A 23,531-nucleotide genomic window follows, 5' to 3' on the forward strand; every position below is an offset into this window, starting at 1 on the left:
CCCTAACCTCCCCCTCTCCTGTGCCTAACACTAACCTCCCCCTCTCCTGTGCCTAACACTAACCTTTTTTTTTATTATTAATGATCCAGATGTCTCCTTCCACAAGGTGTATGGAGCCACTTGTATGGACTCTTCCATCAGTAAATTCCTCAATGTATACAAAAAAAGGATGTTGGGGAAATTTGGCAACAAATTGAAGCAGTTGGTAAAATAATCGCAATACTGCTGATATACCATTTTATGCAGGAGAATTCCGGTAATAGAACACTGGCAATTTTAACAATATTCTGTTATCGTTTCACCTAACCTTCCTCTCACATAAACACTCCACCATCTACTCTTATACCCAACCTACTGCTATGTACAGCTAACACTACCCCCCCCCCCCCCCCCCACCTTCTCTTAACTTTACTCTACCGTTATCTAAGCCTAACACTATCCTACCCCTACCTATTTCTAACACTAATCTACACATACAGACTCGCATCCGGTAACTTGCCCTGATATCGCCACCACCCCTCCTGCTTTGGCTGTATCTGGCGCCAAAATTGCCCACTGGGTGCCGCTCTACCAACAATAGTATTGGGGTGCATGTGGCACCAAAGTTTCCCCCATTGGAGGCTACCATCCTTCTGCGTCAATCATTTCCAGGTGGTCACAGTCTTATAAGGTCTGCTCTGGCTCTCACGAAGTGCCAGAATTTCTTGCCTCTCCTGTTTCTCTTACCTTCTATGCCCTGTACATTGCACTCCTGCCTGTTAGTCTGATCCGTAATTGTCTGAACTGTGCTTTGACTATGAATCTTGTTTGCCAATTTGGACTAGTTTTTCTTACTGTTTTATAACTTATATATGTTACAGCCAGAACCTGAAGTCTGGCCACTGCGGGTTCTGGCTGGTCAAAACTTGAAGTGGCCGTCTTACTGCGGTCAATGTGAGAAATGAATCGTATTCCTGGCGGCTCCTCTGCTCTGGCTCCTCTTCCTGCCCCCCTCCTATTTAGCTCTGGCAGCTAAGGACACACGTGTGCCCCCCAGACCCGTTCGTCGCGGAAGGGAAGCACAGCTGGAACTCTTCAGACATTTCTTCTGCCAGCACCCGCTGCAGGAACAAATGGCACAAATCTCTGCTTCTCTGCAGCGACGAACGACTCCGGGTGCACGTGTGTGTCCTCGGCTGCCAGAGGTAAATAAGAGGGCGGCAGGGGGAGGAGCCAGAGTGGAGGAGCTGCCAGGAATCCAATTAATTTCTCACATTGCCTAAACGACTCTGGGTGCACACGTGTGTCCCTGGCTGCCAGAGCTAAATAGGAGGGGGGCAGGGGAGGAGCCAGAGCCGAGGAGTTGACAGAAATCCAATTAATTTCACACATTGGCCGCAGTAAGAAGCTCGCTTCTTGTTTTGACCGGCCAGAACCCGAAGTGGCCAGACTTCGGGTTCTGGCCATAATGTATACAGTATTTGTCTTCGTTAGCTAGATGGTGGTGGTGGTATTTTGGGATTTCTGTCTGTATCCCTTATTGCTGTGGTTACTTCACTTTTGTACTTACCTTATTTAATAAATGTGATTATAAACTTTATGCAGATTCTGTTCTGCAGTTTTTTTTTTCCTGCCATTGTGGTGCTGGCTAACCAAAATATTTATAACAGTTCGTAGTGGAGGGAGTGGGTGATTGCCCTGCTTGCAGAAGCCATGCCTACTTATTTACTGATGGACATTTCAGACTGTTTTACACTGTAGCCACTGGAACTGGAAAACATTTAGAAATGGCCTTGTAGCCCTTTCATGACTTGTGAGCAGCCACAATATGCAGCCGCAAGTCCTCCCTGAGCTCCTTTGTCTTAGCCATGACTGTCCACAAACCAACTGCAGAGAGCTGCTTGTTTTTCACCTGCTGAATTGATTAAAACAGCTGTTCCCAATTAATCAGGGTAATTAGGATGCTTTAGAACAGCTTGCACTATTTGGAATGGTATAGAACTTTGGATTTTACCACAGACTGTGACAGTTTGGGAAGGGTATGAATAATTTTGGACTAGACACTTTTTGCTCAAATTGAAATAAAAACTGAGAATTTTTTTTCCCCACAATAATGCCTTTTGTACATCATCTTATTTTTTGGGAGACACCCATGTAATTTCCCATCAAAAAAATACTTGCTGGTTGAATAAAAGTAACTTTAAGTTAGAATTTGCCAGGGGTATGAATAATTATGGGCAGCATTGTAATTCTGACAGTTACACTTTAAGGCAATGCAAAGTTAATATTGGAACATCTGTTTTTAGACACCATAGAATTTTTGTTTTTCATAATTGTACCAAAAGAGAATGTCTGTCCTGACTATAGCTTTTGAGTAAAAAATCGGTCATGCTACCACTTTGAGGAGTATGCGTTGAAAAGCAAATGGTGCTGGGATGGGATACAGTAGAAGATAAAATGCACAGCAGCAATTTGCTTATCCTTCTGCCACCTGGATGCAAAGTCAGTAGAATGGGATTATTTGGATACATAGAAAAGATAAACCTAATGGATGGATACCAGATTGCAGATGCTGTTCCCTCACTGGCTAGTAAAATTAGACAGGTGTGACTTACTTGTGATACTCCAGCAGAACTAAAGCCTTGTGGACTTCAGTTAGGGCTTTTTTCTGTTGGCTTCCGCAGCCATTTCTGATTTGGCTTCAGCACCCGTGCTGCTACAAAGCCACAGCCTGAACTAATAGCTGTGCCATGCACAGCTCAAGGTGTGTGCTGCAGGAAACTAACTGCAGTGCATTTTGGACAGCAAGCCATAGCAGGAATAAGTAAAGTTTCCCTAGCCTGCTCGCTTGTAGGGAAACGCTGTAGATTGGGGCTGAATGGTGTTTTACAATTCTGTTAGGCTCTGTTAACATCTAAAATCAAAATCGCTGACGGCAGCAATTTCTGATTCTAATTTTTTTGCTCTCTCTCCCCCGCCCTCCACCCCCCTCCTGGCACTCCACTACATGGTACAATTTTGTGCAAAGCGCTTTTGCAGAGCGATTACGTTTTTTCACTTCCTGGCGTCAGTAAGTGAACTCTTTGACCTGGAAAAGAATAAATACAATGTATTTATTCTTAAAAATGCGAACGCAATCACCACACAAAGCGATTTTGTGAGTGTTTAGCGCTCTTCCTATACCTTCCATTACACCAAAATCTCCCCAAAAATGGTAAGGCACCGATTTGCGGAGCGCAAAGTGGACGAAACGTGCTGATATGAACCTTCTCATAGAGATCATTGCACAAGCGTTTTGTGGGCGATTTTGAAAATCACCTGCACTTGAAAAAAGGCCGAAACGCCTTCAGAGATGAGATCCCATCCCACGTTTTGTTATATTTGTCACTGCTGTGTGAGCAGTATGGCAAAGCCACATGCCGAGGAAATGAGGCTTGTGTACTTTATCAATCCTGCTTACTCCTTCAGCTTTCACTTTAGGTGCTTAAAGGGGAACTGAAGAGAGAGGTATATGGAGGCTGTCATGTTTATTTCCTTTTAATCAATACCAGTTGCCTGGCAGACCTGCTGGTCTATTTCTCTGCAGTAGTATCTGATTAAAACCAGAAACAAGCATGCAGCTAGTCTTGTCAGATCAGACTTATAAGTCTGAACCACTGAAACACCTGATCTGCTGCATGCTTGTTCAGGGGCTATGGCTAATAGTATTAGAGGCAGAGGATCAGCAAGGCTGCCAGGCAACTGGTATTGCTTAAAAGGAAATAAACATGGCAGCCTCCATATACCTCTCTCTTCAGTTCCCCTTTAAAGTGCAGTACTTTCATTTATTGGCTGCAGAGGGTTATCTGCGGTTATGCTGTAGTCAACATTAATTATTTATCCTTCATATTAAGTATAATGCTAGTCAAATCCCTTCATTCTGTTACTAATATTCTTCATGTTAACAAATGCTTTAAATGAGGAGAAGAAGCAAATGTCGGGATGCTCAGTGATGGATTTTTCAGTCTCGGGCAGCATATTTTGGATAAACGTTATGCTCATAGTTGGCAACTGGCTCTAAATTTCTAAGCATCCTACTAAGTTTTGTTTTTGTCCTTGAACATGTCCCTGATTTTTAGAGTTTCTGATTTCCTACTTGTGTTGCAGTCTGACAGATCAGCTTACTAAATTTAGACGAAAAGCTCCAAAAATGTTCCTGTATTTTATAGCTGTACACAGGACTGTTGGTGAGGCTGCATATTGTATAGCTGTATACATAAATGTTCTTGAGGCTGCACATTATTACAACTGTACACATGACTGTTGGTAAGGCTGCATATTATGTAGCTGTACACATGACTGTTGGTGAGGCTGCATATTATGTAGCTGTACACGTGACTGTTGGTAAGGCTGCATATTATGTAGCTGTACACATGACTGTTGGTGAGGCTGCATATTATGTAGCTGTACACGTGACTGTTGGTAAGGCTGAATATTATGGAGCATTGCACATGACTATTAGTGAGGCTGCATATTATGTAGCTGTACACGTGACTGTTGGTAAGGCTGCATATTATGGAGCATTGCACATGACTATTAGTGAGGCTGCATATTATGTAGCTGTATACATGACTGTTGGTGAGGTTGCATATTATGTAGCTTCACACATGACTGTTGGTAAGGCTGCATATTATGGAGCATTGCACATGACTATTAGTGAGGCTGCTATTATGTAGCTGTACACATGACTGTTGGTGAGGCTGCATATTATGTAGCTGTACACGTGACTGTTGGTAAGGCTGCATATTATGGAGCATTGCACATGACTATTAGTGAGGCTGCATATTATGTAGCTGTACATATGACTGTTGGTGAGGCTGCATATTATGTAGCTGTACACATGACTGTTGGTAAGGCTGCATATTATGTAGCTGTACACATGCCTGTTGGTGAGGCTGCATACTATGTAGCTTCACACATGACTGTTGGTAAGGCTGCATATTATGGAGCATTGCACATGACTATTAGTGAGGCTGCATATTATGTAGCTGTATACATGACTGTTGGTGAGGTTGCATATTATGTAGCTTCACACATGACTGTTGGTAAGGCTGCATATTATGGAGCATTGCACATGACTATTAGTGAGGCTACTATTATGTAGCTGTACACATGACTGTTGGTGAGGCTGCATATTATGTAGCTGTACACGTGACTGTTGGTAAGGCTGCATATTATGGAGCATTGCACATTACTATTAGTGAGGCTGCATATTATGTAGCTGTACACATGACTATTGGTGAGGCTGCATATTATGTAGTTGTACACATGACTGTTGGTGAGGCTGCATATTATGTAGCATTGCATATGACTATTAGTGATGCTGCATATTATGTAGCTGTACACATGACTGTTGGTGAGGCTGCATATTATGTAGCTGTACACATGACTGTTGGTGAGGCTGCATATTCTGTAGCTTCACACATGACTGTTGGGAAGGCTGCATATTATGGAGCATTGCACATGACTATTGGTGAGACTGCATATTATAATTACAGCAGAGAGGAAATGTGTGCATCAACCAAGTAACCTGACAAATCGGGCTTTGCAAATTTGGCCTATTGGCTAATCACAAGACATTGCTCATGCAAATATGCATTTGCTTTTGCATGCCTAAATATGCAGGGTCAAAAAACAAAACCGCGAAACAATCGCCCTGCGGGAATTAGTTCATGCTACATAGCACTATCCAGGGGCGCCACGAGGAGGCTTCCCGTTGCCCCCATACAACCGGGGGGCCGCGGGGGTCCCAGGCTCTCTCACCGCCTGGAACCCACACAGCGGCACCCAGGAGGGGGAGGCTGGGGGGTGCAGGCGATCTCCTCAGAGTGGCCAGCGCCGGGAAGAGCCGCCCGCACACACCTCCCAAGATTAAATACAGGCACTTACCTTAACGTCCATTGCGTTCTGCTACATGCGCATGACCTGGGCGCGACACATAAGGGGAGGACAGGCGCAAACAGCCTGCTCCAGGGCTCTCACCTCCTAAAACAAGCTATTCACCACTTGCTAGGCCTGAACGATTTTGGGAAAAAATTGAATTGCGCGATTTCTATCCGAAATCACGATTTCGATTTGATTCACGATTACCTTCAAATCAAGCTTTGTTCCCCATCTGTGCCTCTCTGTCCTCCTCTCTCTCTTTGTGCACCCCCTGGGTCTCTCTCTGTGCCCCCTGTCCCCCAAGCTGCTGCACTGCTGTACATATCTTCCAACACGAGTCCAGCAATGCCCGTCTATTCACTTCGCCTCCTGCAGGGCCTAATGCGCGGCAGCATACTTCCTGTATGTCACATGAACCAGGAAGTATGCCGTGCACAAGAGACGGCGAGAGAGGACAAAAAGCATTCGACTCCTGCCAGAAGGTATTTCCAATGCTGCCAATGCTGCAGGCCGCATGCGCCGGGACTTGGGGGAAGTTGGAAGCCGATTCTTTAAACTTCCCCCATGTGGAAATAACTTCATCACGGAAATTGCCACTTTGACAATTCAGAAATTGTGAGCTTGGTGATCACGATTTCGGTTTAATTTCGATTTATCTTTCAGGCCTACCACTTGCCTCCAAAGGAAAGAAAATGCAATGCTAATTACACCAGAGAGGAAATGTCTGCATCAACCACGTGAACCTGACAAATCTGGCTTTGCAAATTTGGCCTATTGGCTAATCACGAGACATTGCTCATGCAAATATGCATTTGCTTTCGCATGCCTAAATATGCAGGGTCAAAAACCAAAACCGCAAAACAATCGCCCTGTGGGAATTATTTCATGCTACATAGCACTATCCAGGGGCGCCACGAAGAGGCTTCCCATTGCCCCCATACAACCGGGGGGGCCGCGGGGGTCTGCATATTATGTAGCTGTATACATGACTGTTGGTGAGGTTGCATATTATTATATAAAGTACATACACACCGGGCTGTGTTGCTATGCCGAGGGGTGTAGGGCTGACGAGTGGCATGTGTGCGACGTCATGCGGCGGGTGGGGTCGGTGGCTCCCGTAAACACGCCTGATTATAGGCTAAGGAGGTTGTTATCAGCCGCCCTAAGTAAGGCACGTGCACAGGCCTTTAACTGCACTAAGTGGATGAGCAGAAGCCCAACAATTGTGATGGAGTCCAAGAACTAAAAAGATAACAATGGATCACCATCAGTCAGGATTTGACACAGAAGCTGATATCTAGTATGTCAGAGCTAATTGCTTGAGTTATAAATAAAAAGGGTCTTTACTGTAAATATTGCACAAAATTGATGTCACTGTCGTGATTCATAAAGGCAAATGCATTGTGGGACTTGTAGTTCCTTAACAGCTGGAGAGCCAAGTTTGCAGATCACTGGCCTAATAAGTCTTTTAACCGTATGCAATGTTTATAATTCTTCAGTATAGCATAGAAACATGTTTCCAAAAAAAGTTTGACCATGGCTGTATGATGTTTCAATTGTTTTCTAATTTAGTTATGCCGGTTGTACAAGAACCGGTGGCCAATATTATAGAAAGAACAGTTCTGAGCATACGGGCATAGATTAGTGTAACTTGTATGCATTTGGCTGTGTGGTCGCATGGCTAACTTGAGTAGTCACTTTTTTTGTGTATATGGAAATATATAAATGAGCTGTGCAACTATAACTTTACCTTTGGGAGGGTGTTTTTATTAATTCTAAGCAAAAGTCATTAGGCCTTTATCATAATCAGCTGTTTGCAAAACATTAATTATGGAGAAAGTTGTGGAATCATCATTTCAGTGCTACGCCCCTTTTTACATTGGTCTCTGGGGTCCTGACCAAGAAAGTGGCAGTGATTTCTGGAAAAACTGCAGTCTATATGTTTTTGCTTCTTCATTCTCAGACATCCATTTCTCTAGGGTAGAAGAAACAGATGCAAATATTGAAATTAGAGCTGCACAAGGAAGCTTTTCATTAAATTAACAAGCTGTAAAGGTTGAAGGCGCTAAAATGTTTTAAGCAGCTAGTTATTTACTTGCAGAGATTGTATTAAAAATGTCAGAAAAGGAAACCTTTTTAGAGCTTATGTGGGTAATATTCTTATAGCCTTAGCTCATAGTCGAGTATTTATTTTTAATGTGCATTGTGTGGAATATATAATTTGCAGTGACCATTTTTTTCTGTGCTCACCATGTAAACCTTTTTGTAATATTCTTTTTTCATATTTCTTGGCTTGCTGGGTTAGCAAATCAGTCATACTGTGCAAATGTCAGATGCAGCTTAGACTAAAAAAGCCATTTCAGTTTTCCAAACTCCTCCCCTCATTTCATCCTCATCCACATGAGGTTTTCAGGGAGAAGCAGCTAGGCTGTATCAACCATTTTTTTTTTCTATGAACACAGAGCTGACCCTGCCCATCGCTTCCTTGTGATCTACAGGAAGGAGACTACTAAAGCATCGTTCACAGAAACTGGGATTCGATCCATAAGGCTTTAATAGTGCTCCCCGGGGCCCTATTTCTATAGAGAGAGCTTGCAACAGAACACACTCCCGTTTGGCCAGTGCACTCCTTCCTGTGTTTTCCATCTCCCTAGCTCCTGTTCCCTGTGTCCCTGCAGTATGTATGTACTTGCGTAATGTGCCGCCAGGGGGCGGGAAGCACTATTAAAACATGGGGAGAGACTAGGGGACCCCTCAGCCAGCTGCGGAGCAACAGGGGGAGGCGGAATGTAGCATAGACTTTTTTGATGAAATCTATTTGAAATGTGTGGCAGGAATAGATCCCTCTCTGGTCAAGTTTTGATCTATCTTTTGGGCACGTGTGGTGGCCATCAATTTAATGTATGGCCACCTTTTAGTGACAGCACTATATACAGTGGGTTGCAAAAGTATTCGGCCCCCTTGAAGTTTTCCACATTTTGTCATATTACTGCCACAAACATGAATCAATTTTACTGGAATTCCACATAAGAGACCAATACAAAGTGATGTACACGTGAGAAGTGGAAAGAAAATCATACATCATTCCAAACATTTTTTACAAATAACTGGAAAGTGGTGTATGCATAATTATTCGGCCCCCTTTGATCTGAGTTCAGTCAGTTGCCTATAGACATTGCCTGATGAGTGCTAATGACTAAATAGAGTACACCTGTGTGTAATCTAATGTCAGTACAAATACAGCTGCTCTGTGAGGGCCTCAGAGGTTGTCTAAGAGAATATTAGGAGCAACAACACCATGAAGTCCAAAGAACACACAAGACAGGTCCAAGACAGGTCAGGGATCAAGTTATTAAGAAATTTAAAGCAGGCTTAGGCTACAAAAAGATTTCCAAAGCCTTGAACATCCCAAGGAGCACTGTTCAAGTAATCATTCAGAAATAGAAGTATGGTATAACTGTAAACCTACCAAGACAAGGCCGTCCACCTAAACTCACAGGCCGAACAAGGAGAGCGCTGATCAGAAATGCAGTCAAGACGCCTTGCAGAGATCTACAGCTATGGTGAGGAAATCTGTCCATAGGACAACTATTAGTCATGCACTGTACAAAGTTGGCCTTTATGGAAGAGTGGCAAGAAGAAAGGTATTGTTAACAGAAAGCATAAGAAGTCCCGTTTGCAGTTTGCCACAAGCCATGTGGGGGACACAGCAACCATGTGGAAGAAGGTGCTCTGGTCAGATGAGACCAAAATTGAACTTTTTGGCCAAAATGGAAAACACTATGTGTGGCAGAAAACTAACACTGCATCCCCACTGTCAAATATGGTGGGGGCAGCATCTAGCTCGTGGGGGGCATCTCTTCAGCAGGGACAGGGAAGCTGGTCAGAGTTGATGGGAAGATGGATGGAGCCAAATACAGGGCAAACTTGGAAGAAAACCTCTTGGAGTCTGCAAAAGACTTGAGACTGGGGCGGAGGTTCACCTTCCAGCAGGACAATGACCCTAAACATAAAGCCAGGGCAACAATGGAATGGTTTAAAACAAAACATATCTATGTGTTAGAATGGCTTAGTCAAGGTCCAGATCTAAATCCAATCGAGAATCTGTGGCAAGATCTGAAAACTGCTGTTCACTAACTCTGTCCATCTAATCTGACTGAGCTGGAACTGTTTTGCAAAGAATAGGCAAGGATTTCAGTCTCTAGATGTGCAAAGCTGGTAGAGACATACCCTAAAAGACTGGCAGCTGTAATTGCAGCAAAAGGTGGCTCTACAAAGTATTGACTCAGGGGGCCGAATAATTACGCACACCCAACTTTGCTGTTATTTATTTGTAAAAAATGTTTGGAATGATGTATGATTTTCGATCCACTTCTCACGTGTACGCCACTTTGTATTGGTCTTTCACGTGGAATTCCAATAAAATTGATGCATGTTTGTGGCAGTAATGTGACAAAATGTGGAAAACTTCAAGGGGGCTGAATACTTTTGCAACCCACTGTAGATAAACAATAAGAATGAATTGATATACATATGTCAAGTATGATACCTGCCTTGGATTGTGCTTTTTAGATGTGTGTCTGGAAATGGATTTAAAGGACCACTATAGCAGGAAAAAAAAATAAAAATTAGCAGTTAAAAACAGAACCGACAGGTTTTTGATTAGTCCATCTCCTCATGGTGGAATCTTGGGGCTTTCTTGGTTTTCAAAAGCATTATCTGAATAGCAGTTGCTAAGTGCCAAAATAGTATGATACCAGCCAGCCTCTCTGCACACTATTTTGGCAGTTAGCAACTGACATTCTGAATCCCTTTGAATCCACAGCAAACCAAGAGAAAAGAAGATGGATTAGTCAAAAACCTGTCAGTTCTGTCATTTTAACTGCTTACTTTTTTCGCTGTAGAGGTTCTTTAAACATACAGTGCCGAGATTACTATATTTAAGCAACACTAAACTAAAAATATAAAGCATTGTGTAACGTGCGATTTATTTTGCTCCCTCACATGGAGACCTTTTTAAATGTAGTAAAGAATATGTATAAAGGTGCCCATATACTCTTCAATTTTCCCATCAAATTCCCTGCAGATTTTGACCAAAAATCGATTTAATAGTATTGATTGGATAGGATTTGAAATGGTCTCACCATCACTATATGAAACACATGCTGCACTTCCATGATGTTCCATGCTGTTGCAAATTCATAAATACTGTACTAAAAATGTATTTCTGTCTCTAGGTGCCGTGGCCCTGAAGAATCTAGAGATAAAAGAAAATGCACTGGTGAGCACAATTGTGAAAATTGTGTGTATTTTTAACAAGGTTTGGTTAGTAAGAAGATATTTATTTAAACATCAGTTTACATGTAATTATTGCAAAGAGGAAGATGCAAAATGGTACTTGAGTAAATTTGCATGAAACGTTCCAGGAAAAGAAGTATCTCCTGTATTATTTTCTCTCTGTATAATTTTGTGTCCTAGAAATCTACAATTTGTTGTACTATTAAAACATTGATAAATAGAAATCCATGAGTGTGACTAGCTGTGAAATCCCTTGGAAAATGTTTACTGATGAATCATCAGAAGTTGCTTTTCTTGGAAGGGTTGTGAGATTTAGCCCCGCCCACGTGCTGCAGACTATTCTCCAGCTTCATTGTTTTCCAAGAACAACATGACATTTTCAAGGTATTGCCAAATTAACAATACTGTCTCAATACAAGCAGCCAGAAGTCTCTGCCTATACCAGCCATTATAATTTTGGCATCAATACTGTGCACTTGTGGAGCCCTTTGGTGTTGAGTTGATGACTTTGACTTTGAGTGGAGTCAAATATCATTGTACATGAATTCCTATTTAGACTGTAACAGTTCAATTTGGAGGCTCTACTGGACACTAAAGGTGCCCATACACTCGTCAGATTGGCAGCAGATAGATAAGAAATGCATCTGATGATCTATCTGATGCGTTTTTAGAACATTTTTTACCAGGATAGAATTCCAATAGATTTCAGTTTGAAATCTATTGAAATTCGATCTGATGGCATTTTTCAGATTTCCATTAAGGCCAATGCAAACTGATAAGCAATCTCATCAGATCAACCTAAATTTTCCACCCTGCCAGTTCGATGGAAATCCATCGAAATCGATCGAAATCGGCCATCGATCGGTCGATTGGCCAACCGATTTGCGATCGATCGATCGGGATCGATCGGTCGGCCAGAAAATCGGCTGAGTGTATGGGCCCCTTAAGACTTAGGCTACTTTCACACTGAGGCATTGCAGTGCGTTGCCTGTGACAGTACAGGGTGTGCAGAATTTTTAGGCAAGTTGTATTTTTGAAGAATAATTTTATTATTGAACAACCATGTTCTCAATGAAGCCAAAAAACTCATTAATATTAAAAGCTGAATATTTTTGAAAGTAGCTTTTAGTTTGTTTTTAGTTTTAGCTATTTTAGGGGGATATCTGTGTGTGCAGGTGACTATTACTGTGCATAATTATTAGGCAACTTTACAAAAAACAAATATATACCCATTTCAATTATTTATTTTTACCAGTGAAACCAATATAACATCTCAACATTCAAAAATGTACATTTCTGACATTCAAAAACAAAACAAAAACAAATCAGTGACCAATATAGCCACCTTTCTTTGCAAGGACACTCAAAAGCCTGCCATCCATGGATTCTGTCAGTGTTTTGATCTGTTCACCATCAACATTGCGTGCAGCAGCAACCACAGCCTCCCAGACACTGTTTAGAGAGGTGTACTGTTTTCCCTCCTTGTAAATCTCACATTTTATGATGGACCAAAGGTTCTCAATGGGGTTCAGATCAGGTGAACAAGGAGGCCATGTCATTAGTTTTTGTTCTTTTATACCCTTTCTTGCCAGCCACGCTGTGGAGTACTTGGACGCGTGTGATGGAGCATTGTCCTGCATGAAATTTTTCTTGAAGGATGCAGACTTCTTCCTGTACCACTGCTTGAAGAAGGTGTCTTCCAGAAACTGGCAGTAGGACTGGGAGTTGAGCTTGACTCCATCCTCAACCCGAAAAGGCCCCACAAGCTCATCTTTGATGATACTAGCCCAAACCAGTACTCCACCTTGCTGGCGTCTGAGTCGGACTGGAGCTCTCTGCCCTTTACCAATCCAGCCACGGGCCCATCCATCCGGCCCATCAAGACTCACTCTCATTTCATCAGTCCATAAAATCTTAGAAAAATCTTGAGATATTTCTTGGCCCAGTCTTGATGTTTCAGCTTGTGTGTCTTGTTCAGTGGTGGTCGTCTTTCAGCCTTTCTTACCTTGGCCATGTCTCTGAGTATTGCACACCTTGTGCTTTTGGGCACTCCAGTGATGTTGCAGCTCTGAAATATGGCCAAACTGGTGGCAAGTGGCATCTTGGCAGCTGCACGCTTGACTTTTCTCAGTTCATGGGCAGTTATTTTGCGCCTTGGTTTTTCCACACGCTTCTTGCGGCCCTGTTGACTATTTTGAATGAAACGCTTGATTGTTCCATGATCACGCTTCAGAAGCTTTGCAATTTTAAGAGTGCTGCATCCCTTTGCAAGATATCTCAATATTTTTGACTTTTCTGCGCCTGTCAAGTCCTTCTTTTGACCCATTTTGCCAAAGGAAAGGAAGTTGCCTAATAATTATGCACACCTGATATAGGGTGTTGATGTGATTAAGGGCCACACCCCTTCTCATTACAGAGATGCACATCACCTAATATGCTTAATTGGTAGTAGGCTTTCGAGCCTATACAGCTTGGAGTAAAACAACATGCATAAAGAGGATGATGTGGTCAAAATACTCATTTGCCTAATAAATCTGCACTCCCTGTATAAATGCATTGCCAACGGGATGCAATTACAGTATATTATAAATGGTACAGTAGAATCTTGTTATAGTAAACTCTTATATGGCAATCCTCTGGCTATAATGAACTCAGTCCTCATGTCCCAGCAAATGGGTCTATATAAATATACAATGTATGATATAGTAAACTTTTGATACAATAAACTACTTTTCTTGGTCACTTGGAGCTTGCTATAAAGGGTTTCTACTGTTTTTTCACATCGGCACTTTAGCAGTGCGGTGCGACAGATCCATTGGTATAACAGGATGCATGCAATGCGGCAACGACATGTTAACAGTAGCATTCACACTTAATTTATATGTACTGCATGCTTCACTGATGCGACTTTACTTTGCATTGAGATTTTGTTTTTCCAAGGGACGCTATGCAGCCCTGGAGTGTGAAAGTAGCCTTAGGCATTTTTTTCATTTAACATGCTTTACAACAGTTATGAGTAAAGCGCTCAGCAACAGTTTCTACTACTTGTAGACAAGATAAATCCTCCACCAAGCACCATTGTTGGAGAAAACTCACCTGGCTGGTGTGACAACCTGCAGGTTGCTAGCTTCAGGCAAGTCGGACTAAGCTTCACCATTTATCTCTAAGAGTCTCTGTTCTTGCTATCATTCTCCTTTCTTGTATGATGGTTGCCTCATGTAAAATAAATGCTTACATAGTGTGATTCCATAATACCAAGTAAGATTTTACTATAAGAGCTAGCTTGTGCAAGACCTTCAGCCTATCCGGGAGGCATGGGTGAGAGCCCGCAAACACTAAGCTGTATACTTATCTAAATTATCCAAATGACTTCTCCAAATGTGAGTGGAAATTTATAATAGTCTTTCTTGGTTTTATAAAATCACGCTAAGCTTTGTCCACCTCACCCGGAGCTAGCATTGACCAACCTAATGGAGGTTACACCAGCTTAGTGAGTTCTCCTACACTGGTGCCTGGTGGAGGATTACATGTTGTCTACAAGTAGGAGAAACTGTTGCTGAGTACTTTACTCATAACTGCTGTTTCAAGAAAGGTTTACCTAGACCTGCTGAAAGTGCATGCTCCATAGGATTGGAATTGAATTTAATGGGACAATTGTTATATGTGACTTCTATTGTGCATATTGTGGAGTTTTTGGTTTTACACTAATAGCACACATTAGTTTTAATACTGTAGCTTGATTGTAGTGCTCTCTTAAAATACACAAGTTAGCAGTGCATTGTGAAAAAGAAAACGCGTGGGAACGGAACCATAGGGAAACATGGACATTACTTTGAAAATCAGTTAAGGGCCTACTTCCACTACTCGTAGATTGGATGCAGAAAAACTGACTCCAATGAATGCCTATGGGAAAATCTGTGTGGAAACAGGCACATAGGCATTCATTGGAGTCAGTTTTTCTGCATCCAATCTGTGTGTAGTGGAAACAGGCCCTTACTGAGGCCAACTGATTAAAGAGAACCCGAGGTGGGATTTATTTTTATTAGTGGGGCACAGAGGCTGGTTGTGCACACTATCACCAGCCTCTGTTGCCCTATGGTGTGCCCCCAGGCCAGGACCCCCCTGCGATCTGCTGTCCCCTCCGCCGTGCTAGCGACACACAGCGTGTCACCAGCACAATGTTTACCTATGCGTGTCTGTCAGCGCCGCTCCCCCGCCTCCTATGTATCGGCGCTACCCGCCCGCGTCCCTTCCCTCCAATCAGCGGGAGGGAAGGGACACGGGCGGGTAGCGCCGATACAGAGGAGGCGGGGGAGCGGTGGAGGGGACAGCAGATTGCAGGGTAACAGAGGCTAGTGTGCACGACCAGCCTCTGTGCCCCACTAATATAATTAAATCCCACCTCGGGTTCTCTTTAAGTGTAAAAGCACCCTATGGGTCAGTTTAAATGAAGGCTTTTTCTAAATGTTTTGCTATGGACCAACTGATCAGTTAAAAAGCATACATTTTTCAGTGTTCAGTGTAAGCCAGTCGTTACAGTGCAAAATTAAATCCTATCATTGATGCTGGATTCACACTGTATGCATTATACAGTGTTCTCCCCAGAATTTTTTTTCCTGCCGGGTGGCATGAAATAGAAGCCGGGTAACCTGAAAAAGTAGCCGGGTGGGGCAAGATGTGAGAGTGCAGGGCTGGTGCTTCTCTGCACAACTCTGCTTACAGCATAGAAGGGGGTGAGCAGATGACAGCCGGGTGCTCACAAAAACTAGCCGGGTGGAGCACCCGGCTAAAAGAGCCTGGGGAGAACACTGTTGTATAACGCACACATTATAATGTGTGTGGGAACTGCAATGGACTCTGTGCACATTATAATAAACAAGTTAATACAAAGTCTGCATGCAGTGAGTTAGAGTAAAGGTGGCCACTAACGATCCAATTTCTAGCGACAAATCGTTTGAACGATCAGAAATTCTGATTGGAAGAAAAATCATTCACTACACCATCAACGAATCAATCTTTGCTTCCTATCTATCAAAACCACCAAGAAAATCCAAATTTTGGTTTGCAAAAATAGTCGGACGATAATCGTTCATAATCGATTGTGCCCATTAACAGAGATTTACAACCAATCCGATCAGAATTTCTGATTGCTCGAACGATTTTTCACTAGAAATTGGACTGTTAGTGGCCACCTTAACACAAACCGTTAAAGCACAGAGATGTGAGCAGGCCCACAGATTTGTATGGGCAGAGAGTTGTCATGCAGACTTGTTCTGCAATATAACTGGTGCAACGTGAATGCACCCTAACTTGTAACTGCATAAACCTTGTGCAGTATTGCTTCAAATGGAAGGAGGTCCTGCACAGACTAAAACTCCTTTGGCTTTGGGGCGTGGCTAGCGGCCGTTCAAGATGGACGCTTCCTAATTGAGCTCCGCACACCCCGGCTGCATCGGACCACTTCTAGCGACACCTAAGCTTCCCCACTCTTACCCAAACGGGCGGCTAACGGTCAGCGACCACTCAGAGATCGATGGGAGGGAAAAAAGGAAGCCGGACGGAGGAATTCAGCGCAACCTCTACACAGCAGCCCCGCTCGCGCAGATCCAAGATGGCGCCGGGCACGAGCCAGAAGGGAGGGTCTGACCGCCCGGACAGTGACACTGACGGCGAAAGCCGCTCTACCGCATACAGCACCTCGCAAGTCCGGCAGCAGAAGCAAGATCTTGCGGGCAAGACCCCTGCTCACCTGTCAGCCCGAGACCAAGCACTTCTGGACAGCTTCCAGGTAATTTTACTGAGAAAGCTGGAGGAGGCCACTGGTAAGCTGGCTGCTCGCCTCTCTAGAGATATTAAAGATTTGGGGGCCAGAACAAACGAGCTAGAACGGCGGATGGACAATGCTGATATTGTTATAGATGATCACGAGAAAGACCTAGAAGCAGTTCAGCTCCGCATGGAAGACTTCGAAAACAGGGCCCGCAGGGGTAACCTAAGAGTACGAGGCCTCCCTGAGAATATCGAAGATCTTACATCCACAGTAACGGCTCTCTTTCAGGAGCTGGCCCCTGCCATCCCCATAGAGCGGCTGGAATTTGATAGAATCCACAGATCCTTGGGTCCTATTAAACCAAAAGGCCCCCCCAGGGATATTATTATGAAGTTTACCTTTTACAAGACAAAAGAGGCCATTCTCCGTGCGGCCAGAGATAAAGAGGACCTGGTGTTCCAAGGTCACCCATACCAGATTTTCGCGGATATCGCTCCAGCCACTATCCAAAGGCGCCGAGAAATGAAGCCCTTTGTTAAAATACTTCAAGCTCACAGTATAAATTACCGCTGGGGTTTCCCCTTTAAATTACTTTTCACTTATAACAACCGGGATCACGCTGTGACCAACCCAGAAGATGCACAGAAAAAGCTGGAACGACTGAAGCTGACCTTGCCTGCTCTCTCCTCGTCCCATAGCCCTGAACCCTTGCATTCTCCACCCCGGTGGGAAAAGGCTAAATCTCAACGGTCCTCTAGACTCCGAAACAAAGAAAGACCCCAACCGGCCACATCCTTTGACCCAGGCTGAACACTAACAATATTTCCTGTTCACCATCTAACTGAACTCCCTGAGCCACTTAGGCCTTAGGTCAAAGCCACTATGCCAGGAGGTTATCCTGTTACAGCTAAAGATTGAACCTCAGTTCACTTTCAAAATTCCTGAGTTAGAGGCCCTGTCCTAAAGGGGCCCTCTTCGTTTATCGTTCATGTTCTTTTACATGCCTTTCCTTCCCAGGTTGGACTGAACCACAAAAGTGTTAAAAACGTTTGTCTGTTCTATAACTAACCAGCTCTAATAGAGCCACTAGACCTTAGACCACTTGCTTTATGTACCGTAATGACACTTTTCAACTATGGTAGTCAGCCAAATATAAGTGTCGTCTTTTATATGTATTATGTTATATAGTTCACTCCATGCAGTCGGGGTGGGCTTACCCCCCCGCAAGCAGGCGAGTAATGTTTTCCGCCTGCCACGTGACTCGGGCCCCGGTGTATCTACACCGAGACCGACACACGTTAAATTGTTTCGACCTCCTCCCCCCTGATTTCCCGGGGTGGAGCCGGTCAGTATGCTTGTTTTTCTTCTCTCTGTCAGCCTTTTTTCTCTCTCTTTTCCCTACCTTCTCTATTGGCCTTCTGTTCCTTCCCCGTTTCCCCCTCCAAACCCGTCATAGTCCTACTATTAAGCGAGTTTTCACATTATTCCAGAAGATTGCACATTCAACAGGAACGGGCCCTCTGGTTGTGGTTTTGTTTCACGGGAGTCTCTCTCTAGCGCAAGCATGGCAGCCTCAACTCTAAAAATAATTTCTCATAATGTACAGGGATTCAACTCCCCTCAGAAGCGGAGTAAAGCCTTCCACTATTACAAATCCTCGCATGCTGATATCGTTTGTCTCCAGGAATCCAGATTCTCCAGAACAAGCTGTCCCTCCTTCTTAAATCGCCATTACCCGCAGTCTTACCATGCTTGCGCTGCAGAGAAGGTCCGAGGCGTTTCCATCGCATTTAGACGCGGCCTCCCCTTCAGGAGCGAGTATATTCTTGCCGACCCTACTGGGAGATATCTACTCCTGAGGGGCACGCTATTTGACACTAAGCTAACTATTGTCTCCTACTACGCTCCGAACAGATTTCAGGAGCGGTTCTTATCTCATCTGCTGCAGGTTGTGGAGCGGCACAGTGAGGGCCTTCTTATATTATGCGGAGATACAAACACGGTACTGGATATGAAAATGGATAAAGCATTTAGCTCTGGTTCTACAGCAGCTCCCCATCCCTATTCACTTTCCCAGTCTGACACTGTGGCGCGTCTTTTCGCAGACAGGCACTTACTGGATGTTTGGCGAGAATTAAACCCAACCCTACATGACTATACTTTTTATTCAAATCCACACGGGAGCTTCTGTAGAATTGACCATTTTTTTATCCATGCCACATTCCTTTCTAATGTAGCCTCAGCTAAAATTAAATCGGTTACGTGGTCAGATCACGATCCTGTGCAGATTCAGCTTTCATCTATGGTGCCAAGGGGCAGAGATTCTAGATGGAGATTGAATGATTCTCTTTTATCTAAACCTGATACCTTAGGAAAAATCCAATCCTTTCTTACGGATTACCTTGAGCTCAACACGGACTCAGTTAACTCCTCAATCACCCTTTGGGAGGCCTTGAAGGTCTCCATTAGAGGTAATATAGCTTAGCCACTCACCTTAAAAAACGAAAAGCACAAGATATCTTAGATTTAACCACTAAATTAGAAGAGGCCGAGAGAGACTGGAAGGCTAACCCTTCCCCTAATCACAAAATAATCAGAGATGGGCTGAGGCTGAAATTGGACTCTCTACTAAGTGAAGAAGTTGAAAAGCAACTCAGATGGCGGAAGAATGTATACTATAGATGGGCCAATAAGCCCCACACCTTATTAGCAAACAAACTTAAAAACCGTAGGTATAAACCCCCAACTAGACGGGTCAAGGGCTCTACTGACCCCCCTACGGCCAATCCCTGCAAGATAGTCGATCTATTTCAGGGTTTCCTCCAAAATCTTTACAAATCGGCAGGCAGAGCTGATCAAACACAACTTGAGTCTTTTTTCTCCTCAGCACATCTCCCTAAGCCTCCAACCGCTGCTATTGAAAACCTTAATGCTGACATCTCCCTAGAGGAAGTGCTAGAAGCCATAAAAACTCTTAAAAGTGCTAAGTCACCAGGCCCCGATGGGTACACCCCGCTTTTTTATAAAAAAATTGCCTCGTTAATAGCCCCTCTCCTGGCTAAGATGTTTAACGACTTTAAAAAAGGTAACCTTCCAGGGGCAAGCTCCCTCCAAGCCAGTATAGCTATGCTACCTAAATCTGAGGAGGACCCTATTGAAGTCAAGGATTTCCGTCCAATTTCGCTACTTAATGTAGACATCAAGCTTCTTAGTAAGATCTTGGCCAGCCGTATTAATTGCTTTCTTTCCCAAATAATTTACAAGGACCAGGTGGGATTCGTACCTGGTCGTCAGGCATCCGACGCAGTGTACCGGGCAATCCAGGTATTCGATAGCCTGAAAGATAGAAACATTCCCGGGGTATGCTTAAGCATCGACATTTATAAAGCCTTTGACACTATCTCTTGGGATTACCTATATTTTTTACTACAACACTGGGGATTTGGTGCCCCTTTTCAGTCCTGGCTCCAGGCTTTATACTCCAAATCCCACTGCTCAAGTACACTATGCAGGTTACTCCTCTCACAGCTTCACAATAAATAGGGGAACCCGCCAGGGGTGCCCCCTCTCACCCATCTTATTTATTCTGGCCATGGAGCCTCTTGCTCAAATTATACGACGCTCAGAGGAGGTGCAGGGTTTCGAGCTGGCAGGATCCCAGCATAAACTTAACCTTTTTGCTGACGATCTCTTGCTATTCCTCACTAATCCCAGGTCCTCCATCCCTGCCTTGATGGCTATCATGGATAAATTTGCACAGGTATCGGGTCTGACCATCAACCACAATAAATCTATTCTAATGAATATTACTTTAGAAACAGAGGAATGGGACCTGTTACGCAAAGAAGTACCATTCCAATTATCCTCCAGCCAGATGCCATACTTGGGAATCATGCTAACTCCAAACTATAAATCTCTTTTTCAGGCTAACTACTACGCCCTGGCCAAACAGGTTTCCCACTATATCAGTCAATGGTCCTCTATGCAGCTATCCTGGCTGGGCCGTATTCACTCTGTGAAGATGACCTTATTACCTAAAATATTATATGTGTTCAGGCTGCTCCCGGTCTGGGTGCCACCACATTTTTTGAGACTCCTGCAAACTAGGATTGATAAATTTATTTGGGGGGCTTCCAGACCGAGGGTCCCAAGAACGACCCTGTATGTTCCAAAGCATTCAGGTGGGTTAGGACTTCCTGATCTACGGACTTATTACCAGGCGGCCCAAATAGCCCCCCTGGTTGGTTTATACAGAGGTCCTGAGATGCCTCAGTGGTCCCTCTTTGATATTGTGTCAGTAGCCCCACAGTCGGTCCAATGCCCCATTTGGCTACCTCCTAAGATGAGACCACCTCTCATGAGCAGGATCCTAAAGCATTGTCTCCGAGTGTGGGATGCCTTCAAGTATTCAAAGAGGCTCCTGTCTCCCACCCTCCCACTGCTCCCTATAATTGATAATCCACTATTTCCCCCGGCATTGGAAAGCCCAACCTCCTTTAAGTGGTGGGTCTCTAAACAGCTCCTCTTAGTCCATCACTTAATCAAAGACTCTAAGGTAGTGAGCTGGGATTTTCTCCGGGAAAAATATCAAATCCCTGGATCAGAACACTACAGGTATCTCCAACTGAGGCATTGGGTTCAGTCATTATTAGCAAATGCCCCAGATACAATTTCTCCCCTCTCAATATTTGAGTCAGCCTGTCTACGCAATCCGGGGGGCAGAGGCTTGATCAGCAAATTGTATAACTTCCTCACGGACCCAGGTCCTTTATTTAAACACTCCTACATCACTAAATGGGAGATAGACTTGCGGGGGTCAAGACCTATTGAGGACTGGGCAAAGGCCTGGAGGAACACGTTCCACATTTCAATTAACTTGGGCCTGGTTGAGTCCTCTCTAAAAGTTTTAATGAGATGGTATTGGGTCCCCTCAAGATTAGCTCATTTGGGAGGCGACGGTCAGTGCTTTAGAGGCTGCCAATCCCCAGGTGACTTTATGCATACTTTTTGGTCTTGCTCCATGTTATCCCGCTTCTGGTCCAAAGCCTACCGGCTGCTTCAAGCAGTTTTCCATAAACAGATTCATAGGGATCCATGGTCTGCGCACTGCTCCACTTCCCCATTGAGCTTCTCACAAAATCCCAAGGGGCCCTAGCTCTTTTTATTTTTGTAGCAGCCAAGCAAACCATAGCCAAAGCATGGAAGAAGCAACTGGTCCCCTTTGAGGAAGTAAAAACTAGAGTATCTGGTTTTATGATTCAAGAACAGCTATCTGGTATTCTGTTAGACAGAAGTGATAAGGTAAATAAAATCTGGGATCCCTGGAAAACTTACCTAACCATAACAGATCATAGCTAAACTCATTAAAGGTTACCTTCTATAAGATCAGCCCTTAGGACACATGACGGGCCATTCCCCCCCTCCCCCTCTTCTCTATTCCTTTCACCCCTCTCTTTACTTTTCTCTACTTTTCTGATGTTTGTCGTTAAGGTAAAACTGGTCCTCCTTCAGAGGTACCGAGGTTAGGAGAACAGAAGGATGGGTTCATAGTCCCTACTCAGGGCCCCCCAGTCACTCTGGACTGGTGAGTCCAGGCGTTAGCATAAGGGGACAAGTTTTCTTCCCCCCCTAGCTCATACAATCAGGCAGTCTATTCAGACTCCAGTCTTTTGCATTAAGGTGTGATGTATGCACAAAATACTGTTATTCAAGAGTCATGTTTAACTGCTAATCGGGACATGTTTTAGTCCCTATCTTCTCACTGTATTGCTATAATTTATCATTGTAAACCTCAATAAACTATTTGAAAAGAAAACTCCTTTGGCTTTTGACTATACTGTATAAAGGCTGAAGCTGTGAACAGGAAAGGTAACCTGGGGACCCCTTTACCCCCTTCCCCCCCCCCCCCCCCACCAAATTTAGCTATGTGGCGCTGTTAACCCTCTAACCCCCCCCCCCCCCGCATCATCTCAGTGACCCGGTGCATGTCATTACACAATAACATGTTCTGACTATGAAAAAGATGCAGCCAGGATCTGGAGGGAGGGGGGGGGGGGGGGGGGTGCTTTACCTGACTGGCTGTGGAGACTGCCTAGAAACTTCTCATCCTGCTGCATTAATGCAATGCTAATTGTAGCATGTGCCTATTTTTAGTGACATTTCTAGGTTGCATTTTCATGTTAGTTTAATTCTTCCTATTTTTTCTTTTCAGAGTCAGCTGGATGTGCCTTTTAAGGTGAAAGCGGGACATATTGGTGAGTTAAAGATTAGGAAACATTGTCACAGAAGCTGTAACTTCTACTTACAACTTGTAATTTGTATATGGACTATACATTTTGTCTTCAGTGGTGCAGTCAGTTTGAATTTGTTATTCATATACCAAAGGAGTCTGATGAACAATAGGTATGTGTTCTCATTTACATACGTATTCCTTGGGTGTTCCTATTTCCTCCCATAATCCTAAAATGTACTGATAGTATGTTTGAAACAAGTGATCATAGTGTTTATATCTTTACCTATCAACCTACCTATGACCATAATAAGGACTGAAATGAATGATTCT

General features: G+C 43.8%; 1 protein-coding gene across 1 annotated transcript in view; it reads left to right on the forward strand.

The window, feature by feature from the left end:
* The window catches only part of VPS13A (vacuolar protein sorting 13 homolog A), a 192,671-nt gene that overhangs the window by 15,696 nt on the left and 153,444 nt on the right, over window positions 1-23,531 (forward strand). Inside the window, exons 2-3 of the mRNA XM_068236705.1 lie at window positions 11,139-11,182; window positions 23,181-23,223. Of these exons, the coding sequence (XP_068092806.1) occupies window positions 11,139-11,182; window positions 23,181-23,223 (87 nt within the window). The remainder of the gene's footprint in view (window positions 1-11,138; window positions 11,183-23,180; window positions 23,224-23,531) is intronic.

The sequence above is a fragment of the Hyperolius riggenbachi genome, chromosome 1 (assembly GCF_040937935.1).
Source record: "Hyperolius riggenbachi isolate aHypRig1 chromosome 1, aHypRig1.pri, whole genome shotgun sequence".
Classification (NCBI taxonomy): Eukaryota; Metazoa; Chordata; class Amphibia; order Anura; family Hyperoliidae; genus Hyperolius; species Hyperolius riggenbachi.